Raw genomic sequence first — 22,322 nt, 5'->3', positions numbered from 1 at the left:
TTTTGATTGGTGCATTCAATCCATTTACATTTAGGGTGATTATTGAAAGATATGTACTTATTGCCATTGCAGGCTTTAAGTTTGTGGTTACCAAAGGTTCAAGGTTAGCTTCTTTGCTATCTTACTATGTAATTTAACTCACTTATTGAGCTATTATAAACACTGTCTGATGATTCTTTATTTCTCTCCTTCTTATTCCTCCTCCTCTATTCTTCATATGTTGGGTGTTCTGTGCTCTTTTTAGGAGTGCTCCCATCTAGAGCAGTCCCTCTAAGGTACCCTGTAGAGGTGGTTTGTGGGAGGCAAATTCCCTCAACTTTTGCTTGTCTGGGAATTGTTTAATCCCTCTTTCATATTTAATGATAATTGTGCTGGATACAGTATTCTTGGTTCAAGGCCCTTCTGTTTCATTGCATTAAATATATCCTGCCATTCTCTTCTGGCCTGTAAGGTTTCTGTTGAGAAGTCTAATGAAAGCCTGATGGGTTTTCCTTTGTAGGTGACGTTTTTTTTCTCTCTGGCTGCCTTTAATACTCTGTCCTTGTCTTTGATCTATCCCATTTTAATTATTATGTGTCTTGGTGTTGCCCTTCTTGGGTCCCTTGTCATGGGAGTTCTGTGTTTCTGTGGTCTGAGAGGCCATTTCCTCCCCTAGTTTGGGGAAGTTTTCAGCAATTATTTCTTCAAAGACACTTTCTATCCCTTTTTCTCTCTCTTCTGGTACTCCTGTGATGCAAATATTGTTCCTTTTGGATTGGACACACAGTTCTCTTAATATTCTTTCATTCCTGGAGATCCTTTTATCTCTCTCTGCATCAGCTTCTTTGCGTTCCTGTTCTCTGATTTCTAGTCCATTAATAGTCTCTTGCATCTCGTCCATTCTGCTTTGAAGTCCTTCCAGAGATTGTTTTATTCCTGTATTCTCCGTCCTTAGTTCTTGCATATTTCTCTGCAAGTCCATCAGCATGGTTATGACTTTTGTTTTGAATTCTTTTTCAGGAAGATTGATTAAATCTACCTCCCCAGATTCCTTCTCAGGAGAGGATGTGGAAGGTGTCTGGGTTAGCCTGGTCTGGATCAAATTTTTTTGCCTTTTCATGTTGATAGATGCAGTCGTATGCTATTGACTCGTCTGTCAGCTGGGAGAGCCAAGACCTTTTCCACTTGCTCCTGGCCTTTCTTTTCTGGGACAATGGCGACCCCTAGCGGCTTGTGCTGGGCAATTGTGCGTAGACTGGGTCTATTTCTTGCCCAGCCGCTATTGAGGAAGCTCCCTTGCTGTGGGTGTGGCCAGCCTCAGACTGCTCCTCTGCTATGGTGGGACACCGGAGTGGGAACAGACGGGGGCCTGTTTATCGTCGTGAGGGGTCTCAGAGCTGCTGCCCAGGGGTTTAGTGGGCCCGGAGTTCCCCAGGATTCCCAGCTGCTGTGCTAATTGTCCCCGGATGCTTCTGTCCAGCTGTGGGGTCCCTGTCTCTTTAAGACTTTCAAAAAGCACTTGCTTTTCTTTCTCCCAGGGGTGCCGAGTGCAGGGACCCACTCACAGGTTTTACTGTCCTGTTTCCCTAGTTTTCAGCACCCCACACCTGGGTGCGGATGGCTAGGGCTCGCTGTTTAGCAGTCCTGGGCTCCCTCTCCCTCCCTGCTCCCACTCCTCTCCTCCCGCCGGGAGCTGGGGTGTGGGGGCGCTCAGGTCCCGCCAGGCTGGGGCTTGTATCTTACCCCCTTCGTGAGGTGCTGGTTTCTCGCGGGTGTAGATGTGATCTGGCTATTGTCCTGTGTCTTCTGGTCTCTTAGGGATAGTTATATTTGTTGTATTTTCAAAAATATGTTTTGGGGAGGAGATTCCCACTGTCCTACTCACACTGCCATCTTGGCTCCGCCCTCCGATATTTAGCATCTTTTTAAAACTTTGTGTAATCCTCAGCCTTTCCAGTCTAAAGGAAGGAACTAAGATGGAGAAAGGTTATACTGGGGGGGGAAACTGATTGAAACTGTACAGAATCCCAAACAGGGAAATGATAGGCTGTGAAAGCTCTCCTCACCTGCTGAATGGTGTTTATCTTAGCAAAATTAGAAGTCCTGATGCTTCTGGCCCCCATATTGCTCTTCATAGGATTTACATTTACTTCCTGGCACAGTACTGTCTGGGTTTTTGCTTCCTTATTTAAAGTTTACTAATAAAGAATGAGTCAGAAGCATCTAACAATACTGTGTTTTTTCCAAAAGAGGTTCCATATTTGTCCTTACTGTGTATGTACCTTGAGAGTTTTTCCACGTTAGAATGTTTGTGACTTATCATCAACTACAGAAGTATTTTTTAAAGTGTGGTCCATGAGATAATGGTTGTCAACTGCTGTAAAAATTCTTATATCATCTGAAAAGAACTAATTAACGTATGCCATAGGAAAACACTGAAGGGGAGGAAATAAAAGAGGGAACATTTCATAAAAGCTTATAAAAGCTCAGTGTAGCTATCCTACTGAAATGATGATGTAATTAAGGGGAATTAAGTGAGTTGGGTAAATAACTTTTTTAAAAACTAGCCCCCTGAAAAGGAATAGAATTAATTAGCACAATTTATAATAACCAAATTCTGACCATCTGCACATACATTTTAATTAACCTAATGTTTATTGAATGACAAGCAGGTTTGGCAGCTGCAGCTAGAGTTAATGCCATTGAAACCTACCTTGAAGGATGGACAAGTCTTAGGTGTGGTGGTCTCCAGTAACTCAAGCTGAGGAATAGCATGTGGTGGTGGGAGGTTTTGAGCAGGAAACAGAAGAATCTGATACGAACTTTAGTTTCTTTCTTGTCAAATGAAAGACATAGAAAGCAAGGACTTAATCTTTTCTTTGTATAGCACCAATGCTGATTCTAGCCTGTCAGGGCAAATTCTGTGATTAATAGCTGTTGATGAGTGAGTCATTTGAGAACTGACTTTTAAATAAGTTGGCTAATAAATGAGAATTCATATAAATTCGGGGATTTTTCTTTTAAAAGCAAATGTTAGTGCAGTTTTCACACACTCTATTAAGCATCTAGTAGATTTGATAACTATAGTTCAGTTTTTGCATACAAAATGGGCAGCTGAGTAAACAAAAGAAGCTCCATTATTTCTGTCGTAATTAGAGAACTTGAGCTAAGAGAAATAGGTCAGAGAAGGCCTAGTGGGGAAAAAGTACAGTGAGTCTGGTTAGAGCTGACAAAAATTCACCCTAATGGCTTCACCAGCTAGGGATGACTAGGCAAGTTCCCCAGTCCTCTGACCCAGATGTTCTTATTTGTAAATGCAAAGTGACTTCTTTATCTGGCCCCTTGGGGAAATTTTCAGAGCTGTGAACCTGCTACCTTCTGTAATCTTGCTGTCCTGAGCCCCAGGCTGTTCTCTGATGAAAGGTCAGGAAGTGACTACCGGAGTTTTCCAGGTCAGAGCTCCAGAGGTACCCCAGTGACCAACAGTAGGGAAATAAAGTTTACTTGCCCCCCAACCCCACCCCCACCACCAGTCATCAGCACTCTGTTTTAAAAAAATCAGTGGAGTTCCTGTTATTTTCTAGGTTGCAATCCATTGCAGTTGGCTCAGGCTTAGTTGTTTGGGAAATAGGAGTGTTGCCTAGCGTGAGTCAGCACGGCCTGGGTAAACTGCCTGCTCTGTTGCAATCTTGCTTACCAAAGATACGTCCCCAGGCGGCACCATCCACTTTGCTTGAAAGCGGCTGCTGTTGGTTCCTGAGATGATCTCATCTGAACATGGCTCCAAGGACCTCAGCGGCAGGAACTGGAGGCAGCTTGCTGTCTGCTGTGGTAGTGTTTTGAAACAGGCAAAATCAGGTAATTCCATACTTGTCTTCTCTTAGTTTCTCTAGCTAGACAGCTGCAGTAGGAACTGGGAAGATGCTTGGTCTTCAGAAGTGAGTCAGTGCCATATCAGTTTGGGTATCTTAAAGTTGTCCTTCAGATCTTTGGAGGGGATCTTAAGGGGATAAAGTTTCATTTCATTTAGGGTCTGGATGTAGTCTTAAGACTTAAGACAATGTATTATATAAACCTTAGAGAAGTCAAACATATTAGGTTTACAGCTTTAATACATCTTTTTGCTTTTGTATTTTTTGTCCTTTTGGGGCTTATGAAAAATTTAGTCAGACCAAACCATTGTTAAAGGAAGAGAGAGGCACATGTTATTTGCTTATCTACTTAATATTTGTGAATATTGAATTGTAGAGAACACTGTCTTACCAGTGAGTTTCTTTATTCCTTTCTGAAGTATGGGGAACCTCCCCTCATTCCTAATTCTGTTCAGCCTACTGCCCTGTCTCCCTCCTGCTCTAAACCTTTGAACTTTTTACCTCTTCAGCTTCATTGCTAGGTTGTTCCCTCCCTCAAAGTTGGCTGATGATCCTTAGAATTATCCCCAAATGGTCCATGTTCTCTTTTACCTCAAGCCTTTTTACAGATGAGCCTGCCTTTTCTGAAAACACCCTGCCCCAACTTAGCCAGCTGGCTTCAGCCTAGAAGTCACTTCTGTGAGGTTTCGTCTTACTCACCAAGACTGGATGAGTACTCAGGAGGGCTCTGTGTTTACTCCAGTCGTAGATATATTGAGATTCAGCATCTGTTTTGTTAGAATTATATCCATGGTCCTTGGTGCATAGTAGGTTCACAATAAGGGTAAATGAGGAAGAGCCTGTCCTGTAGTTCCTTATCTTGGATTCTTGTATCAACTCTGTTGTTTTGGCTGCTACCCCCATTACCCTACTCATGTTTTCCTGAGAGCACAAGTAAACTCTTAACCAAACCCCATGTTCTGATTTCAGCCTCCATCTTTATCTCTGTCTAGCATTTGGCACTGTTGAACTGTTCTTTTTTTTCCTAGTAACTCTGTTCATTTGGCTACTCTGTGTCTTCTGAGTTTCTCAAGTATCCTTTTATTATTTTTTCTCATTCTCTTTGGCTATCCCATAAATGTTGAGATGCTTCAAGGCATCTCAGGGCCTTGGGTACCTTTTCACTCTACCCTGCCCCCTTCCTTCAAGGATCCCAAGTATATCCATAAATTCAGCTATCTTTAGTGTATCTTACCAGCCCCAGTTGTCTCTCCCAACGTTCAGATCTTTTTTTCCAACTTGACAAATTTTGACAAACTTTGTCCAATTTGACAGACCGACCAGGGCATCCAAAAGGCATTATAAATTTAGCACATATGTTGACAGTGACAGAAGAAAGGGCTTCTTTGTGTGACCCCCTGCCAGTGGGGGTGGGTGCCTAGCAGCCCTCTGTGGCCTGGGCCCCCTTCCCATGACCAGCTTCCTGCTGATGAACATGCTGTTTGTATTGTTTTAGAAAACTTTTGTGGATAAAAGCAATGCATGTTTGTGTCATGAGAAAAAAATTAAACATGTATAACAATTCGTTATCTCTTCTACCCAGTATCTCTTACCTGCTTGTATTGCTGTGTGTTTGAACTCTTTTAATTATATGTACCAAATCTTCTTGTTTGTTCTTTTTATGCCTCACATCCTCTAAATGAGCTTAATCTGTGGTTGCTAAACCCTTTTGATTATATTGGAGTACTGTTTGATGTGTGGTTTTTCTTAAGTCCCATTTTTTTGCCTTAATTTACCAGAGGTCAAAAATTAGACGTTTTGTTTAACCAGCCCAGTGGCTTAAAATTTTGTGTGTGATACCTTTTTAGCAGGGCCTGCACTCTTCAAAGACTGCAGCCTAGTGTTCTCCCAGATCTGGTGCACCAGAGATGTCACATTTTATTTACTTTGTCTTCGGGAATTTGTGTTTCTAACTGCTGGTTCATACTGTTATCACATGTTGACTGGGCTTTTGCTATTCCACCATAGGTCTTTCTCTGCTCCTCTTTTCCACACTGTTGCCAAAGTTATCTTTCTAAAGGACAAATCTAATCTTTTCATTCTTAGGTTTTCAGAGTGCCATGAGTTCCCCATTCCTCACTTAGCCTGATAAGTAAAATCCTTCACAGTTCGACCTGATCCCTCTTGTTAACTGTTTCTTGTCCTAGGTCCACTCCCTGTCCTTTCTCAATCACTGCTCTCCTCTTCAGCCTCATGAAATCTTCATTTTTCCAGTCTCTGCTTATACGATATCTTTTTAGGTCTCTGTGTCTTCACCTAGTGGCCTCGTCCTCTGACTGGCAAAGTCCCTATCCCCTAGGAGACTTAGTTTATCTGTTAAACCTTCCCTGACTTCCTCAGGTAGAGTTAGTCTTCCTTACTTGGACTTCCAAAGCACTGACTCTTCCACTAGACTGCTGAATTCCTTGACTGACTCTGGTCCCTGACCCAGAGCCTGGCACAATCAGTGGCTGAAGTGGGTCAAACCATTAGTCTGAACATCTTTATTATTCTTGGCAGTAATAAAGTTTTTTGACAGAATTAGAAAATTCGTAAGCTTTTTGTTAGATGGCAGGTTTTGGGTTCCTATTTGATTATGTTGAGCCCGTGGTGCTCTAGTGTATGTTACCTGAAGCTGTCAGATAACTGTTCAAAGTTAATTTGAAGATTTATAGGGCTAGCTGAAACCTAGTTCTACAATACCACCTAACATTTTTATAGTACTTTACAACATATTTCCATTGTATCTGCTTATTTGATACCTATAATATTCTGTGTGGGGTAGTCATTATTATCCCTATTTTATTGGTGATTATAAAGCTACTTCTGACATTGAAACATATAATCAGTCCAGACTCAGAGAGTATGTTTGCACTGCATTGAGCAACTGGTTTGTCTCTTTGTAGTTAAGTATTACTCTTTGGGTTCTACAGAAAAGATGCCTTTTGTTATAATAAGCAAGTGCTGAAGTCTTGCCTTTCACAAGACCACTTCATCATCAAGGTCGAAGGAGGAGGTACCCAGGGCCTGCCTGACCAGTGGATGACAAGGCCTTGTGTAGTAAGAGACCTTGATTGAAATTAATGTTGTGTCCACTCCAATCTCTCAAGTTTTTCTGTTGTACTTCAAATATCTAGAATGTGTTAGAACTTCATGCAGTAGTGGAGGGTCAAACCAGTTTGGTGAGTGAAGGGAGTCAGCACAAAATGGAGTAAGCTGAGTGTTAAGAACAGAAAAGATTTCACAGTATTTCTGGTAAGTGATTATAGGGTAAATCACAACTTTTGGAGTTTTAACACACCGTATTTGGTATTATGTGGAATTTGATTATAGAAAAGTAAACCATTAGGAAATAATCTCTCTTAGATACTGGCATGTGGCATCCAATTTTAATCCCCTCATGCCTAAGAGACGATAAAAATGATTGAAAATTATCAAGTCCTATCACTATTAAAAAAAAGGTACTATTTTAGCTTAGAGAAGAAAAGCTAAGGGATGGCTTGATTATCATCTTCAGGTATGAGAACAGTTTTTGCCAGGGGGATTTTGATTAGTTGTTCTTCGTGTACTTCAAAGACTTAAAAGAGGAAATGGGTTTAAATTGAAGGAGGAGTAATTTTAATAATATAAGGAAGTTTCTGATCATCAAAGATGGGAAATACTTAAATTATTGCTAAAATAGTGTTGAATTTTGACTGTTTCAATTATCTGTTACTGTGGAGCAAACCACCTAAAAACTTTAAGTGGCTTCAAATGACAACTGTTTTATTGTTCATGATTCTGTGAGTTAGTAATTCGGTTAAGAGGGACATACTGCTTTGCTCCATGTGATGTTGATTGAACTGGAGAAGCCAACATGGCTTCACTCACATATCTGGGACCTTGGTGCTTGCGTTGGCTGGGATAGCTTGGTTTCTTCCATGAGGTCCTACTCTCTCTTGGTTTCTCATCATTCATTACTCAAGCTCGGGCGCCTTCTACGTGGTGATTGGCTTCCAAAGGGGCTATGACAGACCTTCCAAGGGTCTCTTAAAGCCTAGGCCTGAGAGTCATATATCATCACTTTTGCCCCACGCTTTTTTTTTTTTTTTTGAGAGGGCATCTCTCATATTTATTGATCAAATGGTTGTTAATAACAATAAAATTCTGTTTAGGGGAGTCAATGCTCAATGCACAATCATTAATCCACCCCCAGCCTAATTCTCATCAGTCTCCAATCTTCTGAAGCATAACGAACAAGTTCTTACATGGTGAACAAATTCTTACACAGTGAATAAGTTCTTAAATGGTGAACAGTACAAGGGCAGTCATCACAAAAACTTTTGGTTTTGATCACTCATTATGAACTATAAACAATCAGGTCAAATATGAATATTCATTTGATTTTTATACTTGATTTATATGTGAATCCCACGTTTCTCCCTTTATTATTATTATTATTTTTATTTTTAATAAAATGCTGAAGTGGTAGGTAGATGTAAGATAAAGGTAGAAAACATAGTTGTTGTAAGAGAGCAAATGTAGATGATCAGGTCTGTGCCTGTAGACTATGTGTTAATCCAAGCTAGACAAGGGCAGTAATACATCCACGGATGCAGAAGATTTCTCTCAAAACAGGGGGGGTGAGGTTCTAAGCCTCACCTCTGATGGCCCCCCTGCGACTGTGCCTGTCTTAGGTTGTTCCTCCCTTGAGGAATCTTACCCATCTCTGGCTAACCAGTCATCTTCCGGGGCCATACAGGGAAATGTAAAGTTGGTAAGTGAGAGAGAAGCCATATTGTTTGAAAAGGTTAGCTTTTTACTTCTTTGCAGATTTATGCCCTGTGGCTTCTATGCCCAGCATTTGCCTTGAGGTATCTTTACCACTTGAAGGAGTTATGATACTCGGTGAATTTGATATGAGACACGAATTCTATTTAAGGGTTGTAATTAGGAAGGAAGAAGAAAAGCTATAGAGGTAGCAGATGGAAGAAAACATGGGCAGATTATTTCTTTGACATATCTTCTTGTAGAGTAACTTAAGCATGTATAGGTTTTAAACTACTAAATTGCGTACACACATTAACATAATAGGAATACAGTTACATAACCAAAGCAGACCTATAATTACCAGCCATCTCCAGTGAAGCCAAGAAAACCAGTTAGGCACCCTAGGCATTTGTGAAAATTTGTCTATGATATATTAGATATTGTCCAACTGTACTTGAACAGTCTGAGAAAAATCAGACATTAAAACAACCCATTCCTGGGAACTGTTCACATCCCATATGTTCTTTTAACAGTAGATAGTCTGTAGTTGTAAGATTTTGGAGCGCTACAACTTGCACTTCTCCTAATTCTTGGTTGAGTTCCAACAGTATAGATCCAGTCAAATTTGTTGTTTTACTGAAAGCACAGGCCAGCTTAGATATCTCCTTCTCATTCCAATGGCAAGTCCAGGAACCGGTGGGATGGATGCAGCTACAACTGCAGCATTGCCTGGATCTTTGTTGAGGTTTTTTGATGATCATCTTCTGGTATGACTCTTCCAGAGAGTGCTGACGTTGGAAGTTCTTCTTCATATCGTATCTTAGTTCATTTACTGGGTAGCCAAATTAGGCTTTGATCCTCTGTATAAACACAAACAGACCCTTTGCCCACACTTTGATATGCCCTTTATACCATTGGAGGTCACCACACAGGAACTGTTTTTTTTTTTTTTTAAGAGAAAGGTGTATTATCAGAAAAGTGTACCTCCATAGCTGATCATCTGACACCCTTTAAGTGGTCAAAATTAAGGATATTTAAAGCATGCATTAATTGTTGATTTACAGTTAGTTTTATCCTATCAGGGAGTAATCTCCCTTCTCTTTCTTCTTTTTTTTTTGTTATCTTTACTCTACACTTACATGAAGAATATTATGTTTACTAGGCTCTCCCCTATACCAGGTCCCCCCTATAAACCACTTTACAGTCACTGTCCATCAGCATAGCAAAATGTTGTAGAATCACTACTTCTCTGTGTTGCACAGCCCTCCCCTTTCTCCCTCCCCCCCATGCATGCTAATCTTAATACCCCCTTTCTTCTTCCCCCCCTTATCCCTCCCTACCTACCCATCCTTCCCAGTCCCTTTCCCTTTGGTACCTGTTAGTCCATTTTTGGGTTCTGTAATTCCGCTGCTGTTTTGTTCCTTCAGTTTTTCCTTTGTTCTTATACTCCACAGATGAGTGAAATCATTTGGTATTTCTCTTTCTCCGCTTGGCTTATTTCACTGAGCATAATACCATCCAGCTCCATCCATGTTGCTGCAAATGGTAGGATTTGCCCTCTTCCTATGGCTGAGTAATATTCCATTGTGTATATGTACCACATCTTCTTTATCCATTCATCTATTGATGGACATTTAGGTTGCTTCCAATTCTTGGCTATTGTAAATAGTGCTGCGATAAACATAGGGGTGCATTTGTCTTTCTCAAACTTGATTGCTGCGTTCTTAGGGTAAATTCCTAGGAGTGGAATTCCTGGGTCAAATGGTAAGTCTGTTTTGAGCATTTTGATGAACCTCCATACTGCTTTCCACAATGGTTGAACTAATTTACATTCCCACCAGCAGTGTAGGAGGGTTCCCCTTTCTCCACAACCTCGCCAACATTTGTTGTTGTTTGTCTTTTGGATGGCAGCCATCCTTACTGGTGTGAGGTGATACCTCATTGTAGTTTTAATTTGCATTTCTCTGATAATTAGTGATGTGGAGCATCTTTTCATGTGTCTGTTGGCCATCTGTATTTCTTTTTTGGAGAACTGTCTGTTCAGTTCCTCTGCCCATTTTTTAATTGGATTATTTGATTTTTGTTTGTTGAGGCGTGTGAGCTCTTTATATATTTTGGACGTCAAGCCTTTATCAAATCTGTCATTTACGAATATATTCTCCCATACTGTAGGGTTCCTTTTTGTTCTATTGATGGTGTCTTTTGCTGTACAGAAGCTTTTCAGCTTAATATAGTCCCACTTGTTCATTTTTGCTGTTGTTTTCCTTGCCCAGGGAGATATGTTCAAGAAGAGATCACTCATGTTTATGTCTAAGAGGTTTTTGCCTATGTTTTTTTCCACGAGTTTAATGGTTTCATGACTTACATTCAGGTCTTTGATCTATTTTGAATTTACTTTTGTATATGGGGTTGGACAATGGTCCAGTTTCATTCTCCTACATGTAGCTGTCCAGTTTTGCCAGCACCATCTGTTGAAGAGACTGTCATTTCGCCATTGTATGTCCATGGCTCCTTTATCAAATATTAATTGACCATATATGTTTGGGTTAATGTCTGGAGTCTCTAGTCTATTCCACTGGTCTGTGGCTCTGTTCTTGTGCCAGTACCAAATTGTCTTGATTACTGTGGCTTTGTAGTAGAGCTTGAAGTTGGGGAGCGAGATCCCCCCCTCTTTATTCTTCCTTCTCAGGATTGCTTTGGCTATTCGGGGTCTTTGGTGTTTCCATGTGAATTTTTGAATTAATTGTTCCAGTTCATTGAAGAATTTTGCTGGTAATTTGATAGGGATTGCATCAAATCTGTATATTGCTTTGGACAGGATGGCCATTTTGACAGTATTGATTCTTCCTATCCACGAGCATGGGATGAGTTTCCATTTGTTAGTGTCCCCTTTAATTTCTCTTAAGAGTGACTTGTAGTTTTCAGAGTATAGGTCATTCACTTCTTTGGTTAGATTTATTCCTAGGCATTTTATTCTTTTTGATGCAATTGTGAATGGAATTGTTTTCCTGATTTCTCTTTCTATTGGTTCATTGTTAGTGTATAGGAAAGCTACAGATTTCTGTGTGTTTGTTTTGTATCCTACAACTTTGCTGTATTCTGATATCAGTTCTAGTAGTTTTGGGGTAGAGTCTTTAGGGTTTTTTTATGTACAATATCATGTCATCTGCAAGTAGTGACAGTTTAACTTCTTCTTTACCAATCTGGATTCCTTGTATTTCTTTGTTTTGTCTGATTGCTGTAGCTAGGACCTCCAGTACTATGTTAAAAAGCAGTGGACTTTTGCCCCATTCTTTAGTTAAAATAAGCCACAGCTGTAGCCCACATCCAAAGGAAGGAAGCATGGACTCCACCTCTTGAAGGGTAGAATATCAAAGTCACACTGCAAAGGGGCATACAATATGGTTACCATTATTGCAGCCAATTTTAGAAACAGTTTACCACACTGACTTTAGAGATTTTCTTAATGAGAGAATAATTAATAACTATTTATTGAGTGAGTAGTGTGGGAATATGATTTTACAAAGTTGGCTGCATATCAGTCATGTGGGATCTTTCTACAAGCATAGACTTCTTAGGTGCCAGACACGTGAATCAGTATCTCCTGGAGGTGTTGGCACATAAGAGACACTCTGTGTCCTTTTTCTCAGGTAACAGTAAGATGAGGATGGGGTGTGGGAGGCACAAGACAGATCCAGTAGGTTTAATATATAAGGCACAGTGGTAGGTGCACCTTAAGGTGGTGGTTTCCTCTTGCTTCCAGGATTTGACTGAACCCTCTGCCTGGCATGCTCACCCTCCAGGCTGCCTAGTGTAAGTTTTATCTCAGCACATCATCAAGTGAGTGTTTATTTGATGTCTCACTTATTTTTTCTCATAGTTTCCAGCACATTTTCCTTCATAGCATTTTTTAGTTTACAATTAAATATTTGTATGATTATTTGACTGGTGTATAACACAAATAATTTGTCTGCCTTGCTTTTCAGTATCTAACATTAGTGCCTCCTCAAAAGGCACCGAGTCAGCATTTGTTTAAGGAATAAGTGGTTGATTGAGTGCACGAGTGAATGCAGTGATATTTGAATTCAATTTTAAAGCATGATTTGTATTTCGGACAGGTAGAGCAAATGAATGGGTAGTTCACAGTTCTGAAGTAGAAAGTGTGAATAGTATTGCTCATATAATTTCAGAAGATTGGAGGAACTGCTTTGGGAAAAGATGATGGATGATATGGTATGGTAACTCTGAGGTATGGATGTTTAGCAGGTATTTAGAAATGAGGTACTAAGACTGAAGAGTAAGATTGATTCCAGATATTTACATTTGGAGTTACCCTATGAAGACCTTGGAATCTACCTATTCATTCAGCAGATTCTTAGTGAGCACCCACTGTGTGCCAGACACCACATTATAGAAGAGGTAGCTAAAGTCTGACTGGTAAAGGAGCTAGCCTGGTGAAAAGACCTGTGGAGAAGTTCCAGGAAGGAGAGGAACGACAGTGTTTAGGCCTTGGGGTAATAAATAATTTATTATTTTGAGGAACTGAAAAGAGACCACTAAGGGATAGAGTGAGGTCAATGGGTGTGGAGAGCAGCGTGAGGTAAATAGGAGAGGTAAGAAGGGCCCACCTCACATGGGGCCTTTGCAGGCCATTACAGGAAGTCCAAGCTTTACAAAAAAGCATGGTGGGAAACCATTGAAGGTTTCAAAAGCAGGAGAGTAACAAGCAGAGTATATTTCTTTAAATAAAAGATCACCCTGAGCACTATGTGGAGAACAGAGTGGCAGACAGAGGACCAGTAAGGAGGTGATTGCTCCAGTTCTTGAGAGAGAGAATGGCATATAGGGCAGGGTATGGCTATGTACATAGAACGGGATATTTGTATCATCTATCTGAAAAGTAGAACCAACAGAATTCAGTACAGAAGGAAAGGAGGAATGGTGAGTACAGAGCCCTAGGGGATATTTAGGGGCAAAAGGAGGAGCCACGGAAGGACACAGAAAGACTGGTTTTTGAAGTTGATGGAGAGTCAAGTTACCACACTTTCAGTGGGAGCCACAGGGGAGAAGGAGCCTGTATAGACTGAGAGAAGAATGTGGGTAGGTCATCTGTATGTGGGGCTGTAGGGAGATTTTCTTCTTAGGAAAAAAAACCATGCATTTAGCCATCTGAAGATCACTAATAACCCTGGAGAAAGGGCGTTCAGTAAAGTGGAATGGAGTTAATGAACAAATCTAACACACAAAAGTTAAGCAGCCACTACTGTTGTGGGAAAATTGGGAATTGGAGAGAAAGGGAGACTGAGCAGAGAGCTCACTTTACACAGACTTGCTCAGAGAAGCATGTGTGTGAAGGGAGATTTTTAAAGACTGTAATAGATCACAGTAGTGTTTGCCAATAGTATTTACCAAGCATCTGCTCTCTGCCAGTCACTGTGCTAGGAGCTACACCAAGTCTGTTCTATTCATCTTCGTCTTGAAACAGTTTCCCTAATAGTGTGGTCACCTCCAAAATGAATTTCCAAATTCTAAGGTTATGTAAGACCTTCCTTTGGATATGGGGAGGAAATATTAGAACTTTCTCTATATTTTTACCTTATCCCTTGAAATTTCTTTTTAGTGTTATGTTTCGGGTAGAACATAGTGTATTTTGTATAGTAAGACTTGCCTAATTTGCTGTTAGATGTAGATACATTGCTGGACTTTACTGGTCTAGTGAATACAGGGGAATTTTTGAGATGGAGAGAAAAGAAGAGGCTGAAAGAAGGAAGGGAAATTATCATGCTAAGTAGGCTGCACATTGTTTTAAATCTCTTACGAGCCCTGTGAAGTTACTGTCATTTTACAGACAAACTGAGTACTGGAGAATTTAACTTGGCCCAAGTCACACAGCTAGTTAAGTGATAGCACTGGAATTTGAGACTGGGTCTGTTTCACTTGAAAGCCTTATCACTTAACTTATTCTTCCTCCTGTTTATCTGCTTAATGCCTTTTTTCATATTTCTACATTTAATTCGCACAGGGATTCTGTAAAGGGCATGTCAATACCCATTTTGTAGTTGAGGAATCTGAGGCAAAGATGAAATTATTAGTACATGGTCACCTGTCTAATATATGGCACTAGCTGGGTGCGTGGTTCCAGGGGACTCATGGTTCCTGCGTTCCTTCTACATTGCCTCTCCAAGTAAGTAACTGGAACTCAAACAAATTGCTTTGGTAAAGATGAGGACGAATCTAGTTGTCCTACAAAGGAGTGGAAGAGGGGAGAGGGGTTGGAAGATTACTTAGACAAAGTAAAAAACGGTAATAGTTTCCAGTTTTTTGAACTCTTACTCTTCGTTATTAAGGTTTTGCATTAATTGCCTCATTTAGGTACTCCATTTTACAGATGAGGAAAATGAAGTGCAGGGAGTTAAGTATCTTGCCTGAAGACTATGAGTGTCGCGACCCTTCAGGGACCGAAGCAACACGCCCAAGGTCTTGATTCTTCTCTAGGCTTTATTGTCTAATCTCTCGTGGCAGTTACAGCAGTTGTCGGGAAGCTCCTCTCCCTCCCGGCGGGCTCCCTTATATTCAGTCACCCAACCAATCCGGGACAGTATCATGCGTGACCTTTAAGCGGATAGGTGTCACGCGCCACTCTAAGCGGGCAGCACGAGCTGTGCACGGGTACGGAAGTCTGCTGGGCCAATCCCCAACAGGGGAGAGGGGAAAGGGTGGTGAGCAGGAAGCAGGCGCCATCTTTAGGGCGTTGTCCAGCTAGAGTGGGGCTCAGCCTCGGCCGTAGGCCGGGCCCCCACAATGAGTTCTGACTTCAGACCCCATGTTCCAAACCCTGCACAGCACTGCTCTTTGGAAAGTTGTTATGGAGACATCAACTAGAGATTAATAAAATATATCTGAGCCCAGTGATGGCTTGGTCCCAGTTGTATGAATTTGTTGTGACCCTGTAAATACACTCTTGATGTTTCTGTAATACTTGCTAGCTCAGGTGTGGAGAGGTTAAGGAGGGGAGGGGAAAAAAGTGGAAAATTAGAGAGTTCAGTAGATCAGAGGGCCTCCGTACAGGAATGACAGATTGCAATGGATTGTTTTGTTAAGGAAAGTTAGTTTGAAATTCATTTTTACAGTAAATGCTTATTGTGGTTCTGTTTGATGCAAGGTATATTGGGATATAAAAGAAAGAATGGAAAGGATGGATAATATAGGATCTTTGGCCTCTAGGAGGTTATAGAGGGAGATAAAGTGCTTCACCATGGTGTGTGACTAACAGGTATGGGGCAGGTAGAAAGTGGAGCAGAAGTATGGGAAAGTATTATACAAATTGGCTTATATATTGAGGGTGGCAGTAGGTAAGGCTAGCTTGGTGGGTGCCACCTAGCCTCTCAGTAAGACTAGGTTTGGTTCTTCGGTCACAAAATGTATTTTGTTTTGTATGTGGAAATAATCAGTTTTTGGGAGACAGTATTGTATTTAGACTTGAGTGACTTCTCAGAATGGAATGCCAACTTATTATTTTAAAGATTCCTTTCCTATTAACAGGATTCTGGATTTTGCTAGGATATTGCTTTTCAGTATCAACAGATCTGAGAAATGAAATTTATCATCAAGCTTGTTTAGTATGGCATAATACAATAGAATAATTTGTGGGAGAAAGAATACATTTACAAAAAAGTTAAGATTATTGATAGCTTGCTGTATGCTAGGTATTGTCCTAAGTGCTTTGCAAACAGTAGGACATTTAATTTTCCCAGTGGTCCTGCAAAGTGGGCCCAGTTAGCCTTAATTTACAAATGAGGAAACCAAGGCTCTGTCCAGGCTTGTAAGAGGCGGAACAGAAATTGGAACCAGGTCCCTCGGACTCTGAGAGCCCATACCCCTAAAGGCTTCTATATGCTGCTCCCATGTAAGCTTTGTGAAAGGGCCTCATCGTGGTGCCGAGAAGGTGATGTGTCCTTCTTTTGCGTCCCCTAGCCTCCAGTATTTCTCTGCCTTGGGTGATTCTGGAGTCAAAATGGCCTCCTCTGTATTTCTAGATTTTCTCAAGTTTGTTGCCATACTTTGACGTGGTCACACTCATTGTTTAAATATATTAATAACATCATCCAAGCCTTTGTCCTGCTTTCTTCTTGCTTTTGGTTTGGAAAACACTGTATATCTTCGGAAAGGACTTTACATATCTGTACACACTGATTTTGTGTTGATTTTACTGTCTGAATTTTTGAGTAAAGTTAGGAGATTCCCCTGGCTTTAACTTTTCACTCTCTCCTTCCACTTCCTTTTACACTGAGTTTAAATTCTGAGTCTGATTTTGGAATACTCACTCTGGCTATAATTCAGCTACCCAATTTAGCCACAGCTCTCTGGATTGCTAGTTGTTATTACCATCCCTCCCTTCATGCCCAACTAGCCTCAAATCAAACCCAGTTAGTGTATGTCTCAAACCCATGCCTGTATGTCCTTGATTTTTTTCCTACTTGGGTGTTCCTTTTCTGTTGTGTTTTTGGCTTGGAATGTCATTCTTCCTGTGAAGCCTCGTTCCTATGATCCCTCACTGGGAGTAATCACTTCTTCCTTTGGATCTCATAATAGAGAACTCTCCTTTATGTCTCCGTTTATGGCACAATATACTTTCTGCTATATATTTCAGTTTGTGTATATGCTTTATCTCTCCTTGTAGGCCATAACCTCGGTGGTCAAATTTGTCTGGTTGACCTTCGCATCTCCTCTTGTGTCTAGTTCAGTTCCCTGCACGTAGTAGGCATTCAGCATTTGTTGGATGAATGAAGAAGTAAGCAGAATTTTGGATTTAAGTTTCTTCTCATTGGCTTAGATTTTTTCCCTCTTCTTTGCTTTTTCTTCTTCCTTTTTCTGCCCTTTCCTATTAAACTTGCTGTTTTATCCTTGTACTGATTCAACAAACTTGTCTTCACCACTCCCTTTTCTTACCCAGATTTTGCCTCATTCTTTCCTCATTAGCAGTCACTGTGTGGGAGAGCCACATGCTGCTGATCAGATTTTCTCTATCCTTTTGTGGCTCTATTCTCTCCAGGAATCATATTACCAGCATGGGAACTGAGTTGTGATTACACTAAGATCTTAATAAAAAGACTATGTGTAAAGAATAGTCCTTACTGTTTGTTAGTATATTGCTTTTAAGTGGGAAACTTTCTGATCCGCATTTCAAGGAAATGGGAAAAAGATCCTTGGGTGCTTGAGAGGTAGACCAAGACATATTCACATGTGTGGACTGTGCGATATTAGAGGCATCTTATTTGACCAAGGAAGTAATGCAGGAAGCCACAGAAGCTTCCTGTAACTGTTAGTGTTGAATCCTAGAATTTTTTTCTACAGCTGGAAGAAACATTAGTGATTAGTGTAGTTCAACCCTCCTGTTTTCCAGATGAGAAAACAGACCCAAAGAAACTAAATGACGTGGCCACAAAAACTAAGATGCTCATTGCCTGATGTTTACTCCCAACACTGAGTGTGCCTGGGGGAGCCACTAACTCCTTGAAAGCACTGGAAGTTTTCACTTGCAGTGGAGGCTTCTGGTCTCTAAAACTGGAAGCTTTTGCAGAGCTGAAAAGTAGGCTCAGGTTGGTAGCTGGTTGGGCTGGGGGCCATGTTCACAGAAGGGCTCCCTAACTGTTGAGATCATTTGGGGTGCTTTTGTTTTGGGAATCTGCTTAGAGGGGACCCTGGCTTACAGAAATCTCCTACATTTGAAAAGGGACCAAAGGTTAATAATAAAACTGTTCTGAATTTTTCTTGCTCTTTTCCCAGCCCTCACTCACATTCCAAGTTTTGTTTCAGGCTTAATTTTCTTATCTCAGCACTATTTGTGTTAAATTTCTTTTGCTTACTCTAGGTCAGATGTCAGCATGAAGCAAGGGAAATACAGGAAGTGTCTTAAAGGTTCATGATTGTTTTTTGGTGTTTTTTAGGGGGATCTTTTTATCCAACTGGCAGAATAATGTATTTCATTGTCCCTGAAGTACTGTTCAGTTTACCAGTTGTCAGCAGATACGAAGTTACCTTTTTGTGGCTAGGGAGCAGCAGTGTAAAGAGATCCGACAGCTCAGAACAGGAAGTTAAGTGAAAACAGGATGTGCTGGTCTTTACAGTATCTTTGTATGTCTGTGTTTTGAAACTTGGTGTGGTTAAAAGGTGAGGACTTCTAATATTTGAGCATGGCTGAAGAAGTCTCTGTTTCTTATTTGAAAAGGAGCTAAGGCCTCTAGTCTTTTACCACCTTTGCCTTTATACAGGTACACATCTTGATTCTTGGGTTCAGATCATTCTTCCTGGTGCCTGCCTGATGGTTTTTCCTAGTTTATATTGCATCCATATGTTTTATAAAACAAATCACTTGCTGATCTGTTACTTTTGTTAGATGAGAGATTGAAGCTGCACTTGGCTATCTATTTTTTTAATAACAGTAGGGAATCTTAGCATGTAATTCACCATCCTCTTAAACTACAGGTCCCTTTTGTTGGATTCCAGGATTTCTAGCATACTTTTTGAGTGTTTGCTGAGTGTGGTCTTACAAATTACCCCCGGGCCTTTTTAGTGTTTGAATTGAAAATTTCCTTGAGTGTTGGACAGGCTGGATCTACTGCTAACTGATGAACTATTTTACCTCTAGGCAAATTTCTGGAGAAAAGATTAAGTCATATGCTTGGGGGTCACTCTGGTGGTAAACAATTTTAGGAACCCATTTTCTGAATACCCCTCTCATTCCTCATTGCTTCCCACTATGAAATCTGCTCTGTTATGTTCATTAGGGTGCTGGATTGCCTACAGAATAACTACTTGTGGGGAGTAGTCTTGGGATCTTTGTGGATTATTATAGCTGCTTGAGTTATTTCAGAACAGGTACATTCTGATGGTCTCAAACCATAAACCAATGAATGTGGGGCAGGTGAAGTTCTAGATAATGATTTTGTGCATTCCGAATCCCTGCCACATTACAGAGGCTATCCTTCTGCTTTGTAATTCAGGAGCAAATAGGTTCTCAATATCAATGAGAACAGTATTGCTTCCTGAGATATTAGCACAGGTGTTTTTCCTTAATCTGACAAGGTGTAGTGAATATAAACCAGTTTGAATTTTGTTGTGGTACATGTTGACAGAGTAAAACTGGACAGAGTAAAAAAGCACAGTAGCTCCTCACAAGGAGAGAATACAGTGAGAATACAAGTTTTCTTTGTGGTACTACCTGAACTAGAACTCTCCATTTCTGTTTCTTGAGTTAGATATTGGGAGTGTCACATCCTGGCAGGAGCAGAAAACATTTCAGAAAGTCAGCATAATTTTCAGATTGAGATCAAACATCAAACCAAGTCAAAGGTCTGTGAGAGGAAGGGAGGAGGTGATTAGTCTGAATTCATCCTGGGTTTATCACAAAATCCCATCTGATTTCAGTACAGTGCAAGCAGTTATGGAGCACCAGGTTGGAGCCAGGGGGATATGTGTTCAGTTCTCCTCTGAATTTGGTGGACAAGAGTAGTTGAGGAGCCAGAGGAGAAAATCTAAACTGGCTGGACTGTGGGGAAAATGCCAAACTCTTTAGCAGTGGGGTATGATTGGGAAGAAATTTAACAGCCTAGGGCTATATCCCAAGGATAAACACCTCTGACCGCCTCTGAGAGTTTTTCAGGAATTATAAAATTAAGAGCTGGTGGGAGGGGCCTGGAGTCATTTAGTTCTTGGAGGATCTTGGAAAGCTAGGTTGAGCCTGATGAAAAGTATCTGGGTGTCTAAAAAAAGTAGGTAGGTGATAGGGCAGATAAATGTCACTTTAAAAAATTTTCTTTGATATATTTATAGCAAACTGTTACTGAGCATCTATTATGTGGAGAAAATGCTTGACATGCATTATTTTAATTCTTTCAATTATTCTTTCAGTGTAACTGGTTCTATTGTTTTTGAGGAAATTAAGGTTTAAAGGGATTAAATAATGCCAGGAGTCCTTGTTCTTTCTACAGAACAGTACATTTGGCTATAGTAACTTCTATGCACTCAGCTTTGGAAGGGTAAACTACATAATTTTGATACTAGTCAAAACTGTCCTAAAGCCCTGCCTTTTCCTAGGGCATAGGAGTGCCAGAAGCCCTCTCACCTAGTCCCTGGCTTTGTGGATGTTTTTTATCCTGGTTACCCATTAGTCAAATCGCTGTGATAATATCTCATGAAAGGAGCTTCAGTCAGAAGGTCCAGAAAAGCTGCTCTGGTAAGTCCTGTTTCCCACACAAGAGTACAAGGGGGCTCAGAGTCTCTTTATTCTTCAGCAAGAATAAAGATTATCAATTTTCTCATCAGTTTTGATGGAAAAAGGATCCTGTGGTAATTAAACTGCAGGTCCATTTATTTTGTTTTCAGCATTGTTAGAAGACTTTACTCTGAACTGCTTTCATTTCTGATTGACTTGCCCTTTGGGGCAAAATGCCTGGGCTGAAATTAAACATGTAGCTTTCTCTGCTGCAGTGTTCAGTCTGTCATCTCTCCTAAACACCACACTAAGAAGCAGCCATGTAATTGGTCAGACCCTGAGAGTGGTATTTTGGCGCAGCTCCATTGGTTAGAATTACTTTTCCCTGAACTTCAGAACAGATGCTGAGGTCCCTCTGCAGATATTTGTCATAAACTAGTTGAAACCAGGGAGTTTCCAAGAATATTTATAACTCGTGATTATTTTATGTGTTTTTCAGTTGTTTACACCAGTTACTTCAGGAAAAGAGCTCATTTATTACTAGTAGAAAGTGAAACCTCCTGCCTTTTCCCCTTATTCATATTGTCATTTTAGCACTTAATGCTCCAAGACCCTCCTCTGCTGTTCTAGTTTTATGTCCTATCACCATTCTCTTTTCCCATTTCTTTGGCCATGCATGTCAGCCAACAGGCAAAGCTCTGCTTAGACCTGGGTGTGTCTTGGTAGAGTCTCCTGGATTTCTAGCATTTCTTTTCTCTGTTATTTTACTTCTCATTTGATGTTTTCACTTTTATTTGTATCCTTTGCAGTTCTCAGTGCAGCACTATTTCAAACCAAAGCTTCTGTGCCTTTTGATGCAGGGAAGGGATGGAGTGATGACCTTGTTCATTGTAGAGGCTCTCTCCCTTTCTGGCTTTCTAACGCTGTAATAATGGACAATTTTAACATTTTTATGTTACGTTTAGAAGGCCAGTCTGTTACCATTTTTGTTTTTCAAGTCATTAGACCCTTAAAAAATTATCTTCGGCATGTGTGAGGTTGACATGTTACTTACTGTTAGGCCCTTCCTTAAAGGTACTGCTGTGATTATATGGGTTTAAAACCCTTAATTTGCTGATCTCCCTGGAATCACGATTGTGGAAATTCAAGCATGAATTCCTGTTCCTTTTTTTAAAGGTTTGTTGCCGTTATCATCAGTAATACTTCAACAACTACCTGGTTATCACGTTTACCTGGCACTAAGGCTGGGAATAAAGCTGTAAAGTAGACTTGCTCTTGTTATCTGTTTCACTTTCTACTCTAAACATGGGAGAAGAATACTTTAAAAAGAATTAAACAAATTGTTGGCCAGCTGATTACATACAGTGCTGCTAGAAAGCTCATCCCCTCAGAATGTCACCACCATCAAGGACCTTGCCTGATTTGTTCCTCTTGGAATCCCCAGTGCTAGAAGAAGGCTTGGCAGAGAGCAGTGCTAAAAGACAATCAGA

The 22,322-nt window shown here is 40.6% G+C and overlaps 1 protein-coding gene across 8 annotated transcripts in view; it reads left to right on the top strand.

The window, feature by feature from the left end:
* The window catches only part of RFFL (ring finger and FYVE like domain containing E3 ubiquitin protein ligase), an 89,813-nt gene that overhangs the window by 32,438 nt on the left and 35,053 nt on the right, over positions 1–22,322 (top strand). For 3 of the 8 annotated variants that reach the window (XM_037008450.2, XM_073235164.1, XM_073235165.1), the window contains one exon: positions 3,694–3,837. The exons of 4 other annotated variants lie outside the window; for them this stretch is intronic. In XM_037008450.2, coding sequence (XP_036864345.2) covers positions 3,741–3,837 — 97 coding nt within the window. In that variant the 5' untranslated portion in view covers positions 3,694–3,740. Of the gene's footprint in view, positions 1–3,693; positions 3,838–20,830; positions 20,854–22,322 lie in introns of those variants that run through there. One more of the 8 variants, XM_073235170.1, reaches the window with a different exon arrangement.

Source organism: Manis javanica, chromosome 4, assembly GCF_040802235.1.
Source record: "Manis javanica isolate MJ-LG chromosome 4, MJ_LKY, whole genome shotgun sequence".
Taxonomy (NCBI): Eukaryota; Metazoa; Chordata; class Mammalia; order Pholidota; family Manidae; genus Manis; species Manis javanica.
Note: the sequence above shows the minus strand (reverse complement) of the source record. Positions and strands in the feature narration are given on the sequence as shown.